Here is a 13,859-nt window from a genome sequence, read left to right as displayed (position 1 = left end):
GTTATAAGTAAGCATGAGTGTATCAAACAGGATTCAGATTCTTCAGCCCAGAGTAGGACTTCATCTTAGTCAACAACATGGGTCCTTCTCAACACTGGGGTATTATTTAAGCTAAAATCAGCAGGATTTTAATTCTGTGATAGAATTTATGAACAAATTTTTCAAATCAAAGCAGGAAATATTTTGTTTTCTATTTTAACTATTAAAAGATGTTTAATACACACACACACACACACACACACACATATACGCACACACATACACTCCCCACCCATTTAAAAAGATATATTTACCTTGCTTTAATTGAATTGACCATACTTTCTACAGACCCTTTCCCATTTCTATTTTCTATTTCTTTTCAAAATCCATGGCCCTGAGTTTAACAGACTAGATCCAAAATGGTTTTCCTATAAATAAAGGCTTTAAGATTTTGTCCATAGGGAAGGAATAAACATGAAATAGGGAATTGACTGTATTACCCCCTCATAGTACTGTATTTAATCACAGAAAATAATCTTTATGAATTCAGTGTCTTTTCAAATTACAGAGCAGTTTAGCTACTCACCACAAGTGAATAATAAATTCTGAATCCAGGTTTTGCCACAAAGTAATCATCGGATTTGAATGTAATTTTAATCTGGTTTGTTCTTGACGTTATCCTTGGAGGGGTTTCCTTGTGGCCACACCATCTTCCTCTAACGACAGTGCTGGTTTCAGAGATATCTTCCACTTCCACAAAGTCATACCTAGAAACAATGGGATTCCGTTAATGTTTTTACTAAGGTTGATTTGAGAAAAAAACTCACACATCATTCCTTATGACCAACTAACTGAAAACAATAACCTGCAGTAATGAATGTGCAAAACCGAAAGCTTGTGTGGGGGAAAGTTTGGCAAACTTGAAATTCAATCAGTCTACCCAGAAAGAACCCTCATTTCCTCCACTATGACAGTTTCAATGTCCTATGTAATTAAAAGCAACTTTCAGAACATGAAGCCTAGAATGTTTTCTGGAAAAAATAAGTAGCTGTAATATGTAACATATTTTAGAGGTAAGTTGAGCTACACGTCCTAATATTCACCATATGAAGATTGCAAACCACTACTCATTGTGAAACAGTTTGCCCACTCAACACTTCCTTGAGAAGTACATGATTGACATCTTCGTAGATCGAAGGGCCTCGTTTCTTTATGACCTTTTTTAGAAAGGAAAGGGTACGATGCTAAGTGGCTATACCTGCTAATCAGTAATGCCGGTTCTTACAACAGCGGGCGATTGAGTCTACATTAACACAGGATCGCTCTCAGTGTTAGTCTATAAAGCACAGCACAGATCCATTAACTATTCTGTGTACGTCCATCGTCCTGTACCATTCTACTCCATCCTGAAAAATCTGAGAAGCAGCTTCAGTGGATGAAAGGCCTGGAAAGTGAGCCCGCATAAGACTCGCTCGGATATTGTCTGGGCCAAAGTCCCAATTTATCTGTGGCTTGCTTTCTGTTATAAGGAAGCAGGTATCAGGCCCTCGTTCTGGCTCACCTAAGACTCTGTGGCTTCCAAGTGGGAGAGTGAGGAAAGCTTCTGGAGTTATCACCGCATTTTATGCTAATGATGGAACTATTGGTGACACCAAGGACATCTGTGAGTTCTCTGACTGTGGTAGCAACTCAGAAAAGCCAAGGCATGTTGCAGGAGGTCCTCCCACTCCTCCAGCCTATAGCTGCTGAGATACCAACCCATTGGGGCGTGGTCTCTCTCCCTTTAAAAAAGCGGCCACTTCCCTCTCCTCTCTCTCTTCACTTCCTGCTCTGCAGGCAACTAGACTCCCATCCTGGTTGCATAGAGGGCTGTTGCATGGGACAGTGATCTGTAAGTTTTTTCCCCTTTAAATAAATACCACCCTATTAATCATAATTCCAAACTGGTGTGGCATTGTTTGTGACTTACGCCTTCAAAGGCAGGGCTGTGAAGCTCTGGTTCATTGCATGGAGCAGAAGATGGAAGGCCAGGGACCCGCATCTGACATTTAACAATGGGGACACTTAAGGCATTGAACTCTGTGGCACTGGATGCCAAACCCGAGTGGCTGTGCCAGAAATAAGATGAACTAACTATAGAACCCCTGGCAGGTGTTAGAGAATTGTTCAGAGTGGAGAAAACAAAGCTCCCAAGCTCACATATTTTTGTACGTGAACATAGACCACAGTTGTTAATTTGATGAGGTTTAGAATCACTAGGGATGTAGACCTTGGGGCACATGTGGGGAATCATCTCCATTGGTTAGTGAGGTGAGAAGTCACATTCACTGTACAGGAACTACTCCCGGGCCTGCGCCCTGGATCGTACACTATCAAGAAGGTTATTCCTCCCCATCCCACGACTGACATTGCCATGGGACCAGTTGCTTGAATTCCCTACCACCTTTGAGCTGCAAGCCAAAATGGACTTTTCAGCCACTAGTTCCTATTGTCAGGCTATTTTAGCACAGTAACTGCAAAGGAAGCTGAGAAGGTGCAGATGTCCTCAGTGGAGACAGATCTACCATGTTCTCTCCTCCAATCTCTTTTAATTGCATTTTATTTAAATTTTGTCCCTCTCACCATTTTTTGTCAACACACACAGACACACACAGACACACACACACACACACACACACACACAGGTTGAAAGACAGAAGATCAGCTTTAGTTTATTTTCTTAGCAGATGTTAGTTAGTTCTCCATGTGTGTATCTGACTCTGCTTTCTGGTATACATTACCCTGTGTGCTCCTAGAAAATGATAGTTCATACTGTTATTTTCTGGGGAAAAACAGCAGCATAATAAAAGCTGTCAGCATAATCAAAATGAAACAAAGGACAAGCAAGCTGGATGCACCTCTTTTTATTATTCAGAGGAAAATAAACTGTGGAAAAGATTTAGTAGTTCAGGAGTTCGTTGGCAATGCAGAATAAATACAGCCAGTAAAGTACAAAGAAGAAAAAGAAAATCCCCCAGAGGTCTTACAGAGATAATCGAGGGGGAAGATGCTGAAGCCTGAACTTTCTCTGATAAGCATGTTAACGAGGGAGGGTCATTAGCGGATTCTCATCTTCTCCCCTGTTCAGGGAAGAAGAGCACAAGGACGCTAGGGTTGCTCGGCTTCCTTCCCATGTCTAGAGAGGTCCTGGCCTAAGTATCTGTCACCATTGCCTGTCATGGTTACAGTGGCCTGACCTCTGGAACAAGCAGGGTCTTGACACTTTGTGCCTGTGGCAGACTATGGCCCGGTTACAGTTTGCAGCTCAGGGGACCAGGATTAGATGCATCTAATGTCTCACAAAGACCTCTGTAGGTCTTGGAAAATCACAGATCCCAGTCTATCCTCAGGGAAACATGTAATTGTGATTGATGGTAGTGTCTATTTCTGTGGGCCTTCTACACTGCCAACACAACACTTTTTTTTTTTAGAAAGAAAGACCATTTTATTGTTAATATAACATTTGCCCCTCCTTTCTTTGTAGGTACAACTGTGACCAGCCACTAAGCTGAAGTGAGATCTTCAGATTGTGAGCGTTTTATAGAGAAGGGGAAAGGAATTAATAAGAAATGTTTGGGTAATTCCAAACAGTTTAAGAAGAATGTTCGAGCCGGGCGGTGGTGGCACACGCCTTTAATCCCAGCACTTGGGAGGCAGCGGCAGGCGGATCTCTGTGAGGTAGAGGCCAGCCTGGTCTACAGAGCGAGTGCCAGGACAGGCTCCAAAGCTACAGAGAAACCCTGTCTCAAAAAATCAAAAAAAAATCCAAAAAAAAAAAGAAGAAGAATGTTCGATGTGATGTTTTTCATTCAGTTCCTCCCACTTTGACTAGAACACCGAAAAGCATCAATTTCTCTTACCTACAGATGTCATTTTCTGCTTCCTCTAATCCAAACTGATGGTCAAAGGCCAGCTGTATGCGTGTTTTCTCCTGGGAATGGAGGCGCCATGTGAGGAGCAGGTTCCGGGGGTAGCTGCCGGGGAAGCGAGGACTCTGCACGTGGCCATGGCCTGTCACCTGGATGTTCTCATCTCTTCGGTACAAGTCTGTGAGGTGATTGCCCTCTGTTAGTAGTCACAACTTGTAGAAATTAGTATGCTGCTCCACTTACAGAAAAGTCAAAACAACAACAACAAAAAGAAAAATTTACAACATGGCATTTCAAAGCACTTCTTGATTTTGTTTAAAGATAGAAGACCAAGTGGTGAACTTGGGTCAACAAAAAACATCCATGTTTCTATTTTGCCTGCTTTCCGAAATGCCTTACAGTTCCTAATGCCCATGCTTTGTAACCTTGGGTCTTTCCTCTCCATTACCCTTGAGAAGCAAACATATCCAATCAGACAAGATTGAAATCAAATGAGAGAATATCACCAAACAGTTCATGTCTTGTCTTTATTTTGTTATATAAAATGATTAACTTCAGTTTGGTAGTATTTCTAGTGGCTGCGGGGTTCAATAAACAAGGTTGAATGAATTAGTGAGAAAAGATAAATGAAGAGACTCTAATCATATCCAGGGCAACTTATAATTTGTCCAAATAAAAAGTTTTAGATGAGTTTTTCTCTGATAAACTCCAGAAATTTCTCATTTGGCTTTCTGGGGCATAAACAGATCCAATCTTTGTTTATTTATAATAGATAATTTATTTGCTTTCTGTCTTAGGTTGCTGGGAACAGGCTTCAGACCTGTTCTCCTCAAGCCATTCAGATGCTAGAAGTATCTCTGTTTTCATGATGGGACACCTGGGATACAGAGAAGTTTCTGTGGGGTTCTTACAGAAAAGCTATGTGGTTAAAGAGGTATTTAGCTATGGGAAATCAGACTAGACTTGCCAACATCTCAGGATGGTAGTGGGGCTGGATATCCACTTCACATTGCCACTGCTTCAGTAAATCATGCCTGTGTGATGAGATCACAGTAGAATCTCTGATCACTCTTGAAGGCTTCCTGCTTGTAACCCATGCTTCACCAAGAGCTGACCCAGGAACTTGTGGAACCTTCCGGGACTTATCCTCCGAGTCTTATTATTTCACACTCCTAATTTTGGTGTCTTAGTATCGAACTTGAAGTATAATGTTTTCCTGCGTTACCGAAGGACAATGTGGGAATCGTGTGTGAATAGCCAACTGTGCAGTACTGCAGCTGACTTGAGATTTTTCCAAGTGTCTAAAATGAGGTCAATTTTGGGGGCCTGTACATTTAATCTGTGAAATGACTAGGGTGGCTATCATCAGAATTGCAACACTGCATGGTGGATATCATTTGATATGTTTCAGCATTTAGAGTTCTTGACATTTTTAGGGTTTCTGCATACCATAATAAGCAGACTTCCAACCACAGTCTATTTGTATCCTTCCACAGGGGAAAAAAAAGTCTTTGTGGCCTATAATTCAAGTGAGCCTGACTGGGGGAAGGCCTAAAGGTGGGGCTGCTGAAGCCAGCTCTTACAACTTCTAAAATAAGAGAGAGGGTGATCAACAGGCACTCCTATGAGGAGGTACAAATGGAAGCTTTCTTTGGAACTCCCTGGATGGCTAGTGCATTGCAGCTAGCTTAGTCAGACTGAAGGAGAGGGAGTCGTTCCAGACATGAGCAGTGTGGCATTTGAAAAAGCTGAGATTGCCTCCCTGGGCCTGGATGACAGCACTGGCTCTGTAACAGACATCCTCTAAGACAGGAGAAATGTTATTTCAAAGAACTAGAAACATCTGTCAGATGATATCCTTCTCTTTCTTCCCCCTTGCCCTTATACTGAAGAACACTGGCTCTCTCATTTTGTCCTGAGGAAGTCTTAGAGAACACAGGCATGGAGTGACAAGCATCCGCAATGATTGGCCTGTAGGAAGACAGGATGTATTCTTTAAGTGCCTCCCAATTATATCCAAATCTAGCATAGCATCTGGAGCAAGAAATGCACACACATAATGCATGTCATAAATAGAAGGAAGCATACATCTCAAAAGGCAACTAAATACCTAGATTCCTCATTTATGTACTAAAGGGTTTGGGGCAAGTTTCTTTGGTCTTTTTCAGGCGTAATATCCAGCGGTTGCAAGTATTATGTGGATGCTTGTCACACCATGTAAACAAGTCCCAAAAGAAAGTTAAGACGCAGGGGTAAACTCTAAGGGCATTGGTTGTCCTGAGGTCATGAGAACTAGGGGAAAGTGAATAGAAAGATGCGTGCTTAGACGACAGCAGAGGCCTGTCCGCCACTGTTCACCTTGACTCTCAGCCTACAGTCTTTAAAGACGGATTTGGGAACACTGAAGAGACACACTGAAGCATCTGCACTTGATGTGAGTGGAAACGGAAAGCTCTGGGATGAATGAGTGGCTTGGCAAAGGGAAGATCAATCCACTGGCGGTAGGTAAGGTTCTCACACAGCAGGGCAGGTGGCTATAAGTCCCAGCATCAAAAGGGACATATTGTAAAAGTCAGATAACAAAAGTATGGACCAGAGGCTTGGTAAGACCAGATGTGAGTCACAGGCCTCGCAGGGCGTTTTGCATTCTTTACTTGCTGCTGTGATAAAACATCCTGACAAAAGTCACTAGGGGAGAAAGGGGCTATTTGGCTCACAGTTCCAAGTTGTAGTTCATCATTGCTGGAAACCCCAAATGATAGGAACTTCAAGCAGGTGTTCATATAATATCGACAACCAAGAGCAAGGAACAATCCATCACAGACACTCCCTGTCATTACCTTTGAACTAGACAGCTCCTTGTAGGTGTGCCTAGAGTCCTGTATCCTCAGTGTCACATTGAAAATTAATCCTAATCATCACACAGGGTGTGTGTGACCCCAGGGACCTGCAAGGAATGTTTGGCGACATGCAAGTTCAACGTGATGTAGTGATGAGGAATTCAATTACAAATGTTGGTCTTTTTCAGGATAGGTGGCAGGGCCTGAGGGGAGTGAGCAGAGGAGATGTGAGGCCTAGAGATTCCAGAGGAAAGAGTGTGAGATACACTGAGCCCCCAGAGCCCAGGTGTGGAGCCATCCATCCTGAAGAGCCCAGGAGGAGGTCAAGCTTGGAGGAGGTCAAGCTTGGTGTTAGTTATCTGCTTGGGTGTCAAGTGACAACAGGCTTGCTTGGGAAAGCAGAAGTGTCCGTAGGACAGGAACCACATTTGAGCTAAGATTCCTTGCAAAGAGACACTGGACTGTCAAAGTCCAGGGCCAAACTGAGGAAACACCATAGCACTTGGCAACAGTGAGGTCAAGGGCCACCATTAAAGTCCATAATGAGAGGTTGTGTGAAAAGAGCTTTCTAAAATACATCTATCTGAGTACGTCATTACAGGTTGGATTATCTTAAAGATATGAACTGTGGTTATAAGAGAAACGACAACCACATCTGAAGGGAGACTGTGGAGGAGGTTATCATTTTACATAACACTCGATTGCAGGCTGGTGAATTTACAAACAGCATTGTATTGAAATACTAAGGAAACAATCAGTTTTTTAACATGTTTTTCTTACAAACAAGTGTCTTCCAAAGTCTACATTAATATAAACTCAGTGCGAGTAACAGAAGATTATACTGGTGTTTATTTTGTGCCAGACATTTTTTTCAGCTCTTCTCATTTAATTTCCAGAGTCAAGTCGATGCGCATATGTGTGTTTTGTCTGTAATAGGCATGATTATAAAAAAACACTGTCATTATTTGACATATGAGGTTTCTGGTGCATTAAAAACACAAACCCAGGCAATCTGTCCCACAGTTGATGTTTATAATGGTGGGGAAACTTGGGAGAATATGTGGAAAATGCTTTCTGTGTAAACATGAGCACCTGAGTTTAGATTTGCAGCGCCCATGTAAAACCAAAAGCAGCTAGACACATCCATATTTCCAATACTCCAAGGGCAGATGGGAGCTGGAGACAGGAGAATTCCTGAGACTCACGGGTCAACTATCCTTGTGTGTAGAGCAATGAGTACTAGAGACTATCTCACACCAGACAAAAGCTGATAATGGACATCAGAGTTTGTCCTCAGACCTCAACTTGTGAACCATGACACAAGTAGTCCTGAAATGACCCTCCTTCCGATTAAATAAATAAATAAATAAACATCAATGGATAGGAGAAAGTGTCCTCTTTTAAGTGTAAAATTTGTCAGAGGTGTTTTTGATTCTTGCCTATTTGCAGTACACTTTAACTTTTAAATCATATTGTATACATATAATTTATAATTTCATGCCAACTCAGGGTTACTCTTGGCAGGAGAGTAGCAATGAATTATAGGAGCAGAGAACTGCGTATCAGTTAAACACCAGATAACTACAAACACTGTGCACCGTCGCATTCCTGAACAAAAGCATTTACTTTGGTGTTCCAATAATGGCTAACGCTTATGGACCAATTATTATGTGCCAGGCACTCTGATAAGTGACTCTGAATTCACTTCTGCATTTAATCCCCATGGTAACCCTCTGCAGTAAGTAATATCAGCACTTTACAAAGGAAATTCTGGAGTTCAAGAAATCTATGACTCAAAGTCCAAAGTCACTCCAGAGCAATAACAGATTCTGGCAGCTGACGTTACAGAGCAGTCTTATCCAGAGCCAAGCATGAGCTGTTAAAGCAAAAACATAAGCTATCCATAGTAACACACATAATAGTAATTCCTATGTGTATGTACATAGCAGGAGTAAAGACCCTTATTTTGTATCTTCAAATAGAAGGAGGATCTTATTTGTAGATTCATAAAATTGAAACTATGGATTTAACTTTTAAAAATCCGGTTAAAATAATGTCATCTGCCTCTATTATGTCCATAACCCTTTAAGAAAGCACAGTCTCCCACCAAGTCCTGAAGGTCCTGAAGAGTCACTGGAACACTGTCACCCCTAGGCGACAGCCACTGCTGTATGGCTGACCAAAGCACCAGTGCGTTCTCGACTGCACCCTCCTCTGCCCAGCCAGGCTTCCATGTGATTCTGACACACGCCGAGATTGAGAAGCTTCCTGCTGTCTGTGACCTGCACTGGGCTTCCTGTCGCCTTGCTTTCTTCTGCATGCCATATTTGGCTTTTCATTTCACTTTCTTGACTTGAGACCTACCTTCAACTTATTTTCCTGTCTTTGACCTTGGAATCTCCTCCAAGATAGCACTACTGATACCCAGTAAACTAAGGTAAAATGATATTTACCTCTATGTTCTAGGATCTTACTTTTTATCTTAGCTGAAAAAAATCAGCATTGGTTCCATGAGGTACATTTGGCAATCCATTACAATATACAATAATGATGAAGAAATGGAGCCATGAGTATTGGTAATGTTTTTAATCACAATTTTTATACTATAATATTATTTATGACATTAAAGCAAAAAGATAATATTGAGTTATTGAAGTAACAAAATAGTCAATGATTATTAATTCTATAGATACAAATACTGATGCAGCCTGCAGTTTTACCATCTCATAAATGTTCAGTGCAGCAAGTCAGAATCATGATCCTCATAAGAGAGATGAGAGTCAGAAGCTGAAGTCACAAACCTATATTCTTCAGCTACCCGTCCAAAGTCAAAGACAGTCACACAGTTAGGAAATTTTTAGCTCACAAAGGGATTGTTACTGTAGTGGCATTTCATTTGTATTTTAATAAATAAAGCTTGCCTGAATATCAGAGAGTGAAACAACCCCATTGGTCAGTTTTACAGACCAGGCAGTGGTGACACACACCTTTAATCCCAGTAGCTACATTAGTTTGTCATAGAAACTGGGCATTTTATTCCAGTGGTGTGTATCTTTAATCACAGCACTGGGGAGAAATATAAAATGGGAAGAGACAGCTCTCAGTCACAGTCTCATTCTGAGATTCCTGGAGGCAAGGTGGCCATTTCAGACTGAGGTAAAGGTAAGAGCAGCCAGTGTCTGGCTGTTTTGTTTTTCTGACCTTCAGGATGAACCCTAATTTCTGTCTCTGAGTTTTTATTGATCATGTTTCATATTAAGTTCCATTTTTGCAAAGACTGTTTTATGATCTTACACCATGTCATTGCCACACTGCCCAGAAAGTATCCAAAAGATTTATAAATATAGTCTCAGTCCTGTTTCTAAGCAACCACAGGGATGAAATGAGGGTTCTACATAGCCATTGTGGAAGCCGATTACATATTTACAAAAGTGAGAAACATTACCACTGATTCCACTATGTTACTTTCATTATTATCACTTGTTTTGATTTGAAGGAGGGGGCAGGATCTCTTGTTGCTCAGACTGACCTTAAATTCACTGTGTAACTCAGGATGACCTTGAACTCCCTATTTTCTTGCCTTTATCTTACAAGTTCTGGGAATACAGGTGTGTACCACCATCCTTGATTATCATGATTTATTCAAATTTTAAGCAATTCATTTTTGTAGCATTTTAACAGGGAGTAAACTCATCAAGGAGAGCTAAAATGATTGGGTGAAAGAATGAACACTTGATAGAGAATCACTAGCTCTGTCCCATGGCTTCCATCTCCCTTGAGCTCACCCCATCCCCTGGTTCCATCATCTTTGAGCTCACCCTGTCCCCTGTGTCCACTTCCCTTCAGCTCACCTGGCTAGCTCACTGGTCACATGGTATGTGTAGGCTTCCTAAGCTAACAACACATCCATGGCTGGATGACAGAGGATTTAAAAGTCTTGTTCAGATAACAGTTTTGTTTCAGGGATCAAAATTACTAATAATTTGAGCATAGCTAATAGAACATTGAAGTAACTGTGGAATTCTGGAAATAAATCCAGCATGTGGTATTAATAATGAGATATGTTTTACCCCTAAAACCAGTACTTTTAAACATTCATTGCTGGGAAGTGGTGGCACACACTTTTAATCCCAGCACTTGGGAGGCAGAGGCAGGATAATCTCTGTGAGTTTGAGGGAGCCTGATCTACAAGAGCTAGTTGCAGGACAGCCAGGACTGTAACACAGAGAAACCTTGTCTTGAAAAGCCAAACAAAAATTCATTAATTTACTTTTTGTGTGTCTACGTGTGTACTTGTTCATATGTGTGAGTGTGACTCTGCAGCATGTGTGTGAGACCCACCTTGGGTGTTGGTCCTTGTCTTCCACTTTGACTTATAAAAGCCCCCTGGTCATTCATAGGTACACACACAGGCCAGCTAGCCCAGGAGCTTATTTGGCTCTCCTGTGCCCACTCCCATCTTAAGCTAGGCATGCTGGGATTACAGATACTCACTACAATGCCAACTTTAAATGACTTGGGCAGATTGGAACCCAGGCCTTCCCACTTACACAGCAACATTTAACTCACTGAGTCATTTCTCCAGCTCCCTAAAAGTGATATTAGGTATTGATTGTTGTCATTTCCAGTAATGTCAGAAACTGATGGGTTTAAACAAACTGGTAAAATACATTATTTAGAAAAATTATTTCTTAGAAATTTAGAAAAGTGTCTGGTAACACAAAATAATGCATTTCTATTTGTGTTGAACATGTCTAAAGGAATTAAAATTAATTTTTGAATTTAAAAACAATGTAGTGTATCTTTTGATGATTTTAAAGCTATGTAAAGACTCCCCTCCAAGCCAACTGAAAACCTAAGATAAAAACTAAAATACTCAAAGGCACTTTATACTTTTCTTGAAAGTTTGGTGGGAGAGTTAAAAAAATCATATTGCAGATTTAAAATTTCTTGTCTTATTCAACCACATAACTTCTGTGTCTTGCCAGTCTGGGCATATGGAGCCACTCAGAACAAATCAGTCTTATGGTATGTGGATGGATGGTTGCTGGAGATAATGAGGGGCAGATAACAGAAGATAAAGTAAAAAAATAAAATACAATTTAATCAAAAGAACATAAAGCAGACTAAATATTTTCTTTGTAAGGAATTTAATTCCATTGTAACCCTGGAGAGCTGGCATTTGTGTGCACATATTTACTATAAATGCTAGCAGATTAGCCTTGAGAGTATGCCATGGAAAGAACTGGATTTGCTCTCCCTGCTTTAATATTAATTCAGAAATGGGTACTTCTTATTGAAGATTACTTGCAGGTTCATTTATAACTAGCTGAACGATAACTAGGGCCCAGTCCACTTGGAAAGTCATGGCATGAACAGAAGAGGCAGACAAGAAAGTAAAAAAGTGTGTGCTGGAGGTAACTCATCAGGTTCTTGATTGCTTTTTATTACTATGTGATACGAGAAGTGAGGTGATGGACTGACTCTCCACAGACTCTCACTCTGTGCCAGAAACAATTTGAGCTCTAAGCTCAGGCCGATAAAACTCCAGCTCTGTGCTTTACAAGAACATTACTTCAGTGTTATTACTCAACCACTTACAAAGAGGTCCACAGTCTTGTTCAACAAATACAAACATATTATAAAAAATCTCCTAGCATGAAAGATGGTGCCTGTTAAGACCTGGTGTAGAGTATTGATGCAGACATAAAAGTATAAAAGAAACAGGAAATGGAGAGTATAAAATAAAGGAAGGCAAGAGGTCCTTTATTTAAAGATGAAGAGGTAAATTATAGAACAGAGCCTAAAACAAAGGGTTGGCGAAATTAAACTTAAGGAAATAATTTCCTACCAATTAATTTCTAACCTAAAAAGTACAGGGTTGGAGTCTCTGAGAAAGAAGATAATTAAAGTTTAACAATATGAATTAAAAACAGCAAGGAACATAGTCAATGCTTTTTCTCTTCATTGTTTGTTTACTCACTAAAGCTTGCAGTCAATGAACTAAACTCCTCCCGCCACTGCCACTGACTGCAAGTGGGGCAATCTTCCTGAAGGAACGGTGGTTAGCACCTTGCACGTGTGCACAGTGAGAATCCACATTACTATCCCCACTGTAATGGATTAATTAAAAATTGCTGCAGGATCAACACTTCCTGCAAACAGTCTTCATCTCTGCCTGTCTCTGTCCTATTAAGTAATACTATTAAATTTTTCTGTTTATGATGACTTTGGCAGGATTGAATACATGCACATTCACATTTGTGCAGTGCACACACATACACATGAACACAGACATTACGCACATACAAATGTATGCACACGCACACATAGGCACACATGAACACACATACATACACAGAAACACATATGCACACTCAAGCTCATAGTTCTGCAAGCCAGGGTATAGAATAGATTTTTTTATGAAATTATTTTATAAGGGTATGTTTTAGGTGGAATCAATCAGTTGAGTAAAGATATATTAGTAACATTTCTCATTACTGTGAGCAATACAGTATGAGGAAATAAAGAATAATCACAGCTTAAAGTTTCAGAGGATGTGGTTCTTGGCCACAAGACCTGAGCAAGAATATGGGGACACGATATTGTGACAGTAGAGAAACGTTCACCTCCCAGCAAGCAGAAAGCACAGAGAGGAAGACAGGAAGGTTCCAGAGACCAGATAGTCCTCAGAAGGCCTGTGTCCCAGTGACATACTGTCCACCACTTAAGGTTCCAGAACATTCTAATGCAATGCCACCAGCCAGGAACAGGGATTAAATATATGATTCTGGGGAGAACAGTTTACAGAAGCACAGCAAACTCTGGTGTGGGATTGGCCAGTCAGAAAAGATGTTCATGATTACTTGAATGAATATTTATTTATATACCATACCTGGCCTAGCTCCAGAGTCAGCACCCAGCCCTAGTCCATCCTTTGTGTTACCGATACCTTTTGCTGCCCTATGTGAATCTTGTCTGAGAGTTTCCCCATGGATACAAAGCCTATGTAAAACTTGGTTAGGGGGAAACCTGAAAACCACGCAGTACCTCCTGAGTCAGGTATTTGCCTTTGGCATTGTATTTTTGGGGCTTCATTCAGGTCATTTTGAGATATGAAAATCTACAGATT

At 40.8% G+C, this 13,859-nt stretch overlaps 1 protein-coding gene across 4 annotated transcripts in view; it reads right to left on the bottom strand.

The window, feature by feature from the left end:
* Pdgfd (platelet derived growth factor D) overlaps nt 1–13,859 on the bottom strand; it is a 218,908-nt gene that overhangs the window by 92,171 nt on the left and 112,878 nt on the right. For 3 of the 4 annotated variants that reach the window (XM_041657463.1, XM_041657461.1, XM_041657459.1), the window contains exons 2-3: nt 3,879–4,083; nt 566–746 (exon numbers count right to left, since the gene is read on the bottom strand). In XM_041657463.1, the coding sequence (XP_041513397.1) occupies nt 566–746; nt 3,879–4,083 (386 nt within the window). The remainder of the gene's footprint in view (nt 1–565; nt 747–3,878; nt 4,084–13,859) is intronic. The other variant, XM_041657462.1, reaches the window with a different exon arrangement.

Source organism: Microtus oregoni, unplaced genomic scaffold (assembly GCF_018167655.1).
Source record: "Microtus oregoni isolate MIOR12 unplaced genomic scaffold, Mior012 000008F_ref0000371, whole genome shotgun sequence".
Lineage (NCBI taxonomy): Eukaryota > Metazoa > Chordata > Mammalia > Rodentia > Cricetidae > Microtus > Microtus oregoni.
Note: the sequence above shows the minus strand (reverse complement) of the source record. Positions and strands in the feature narration are given on the sequence as shown.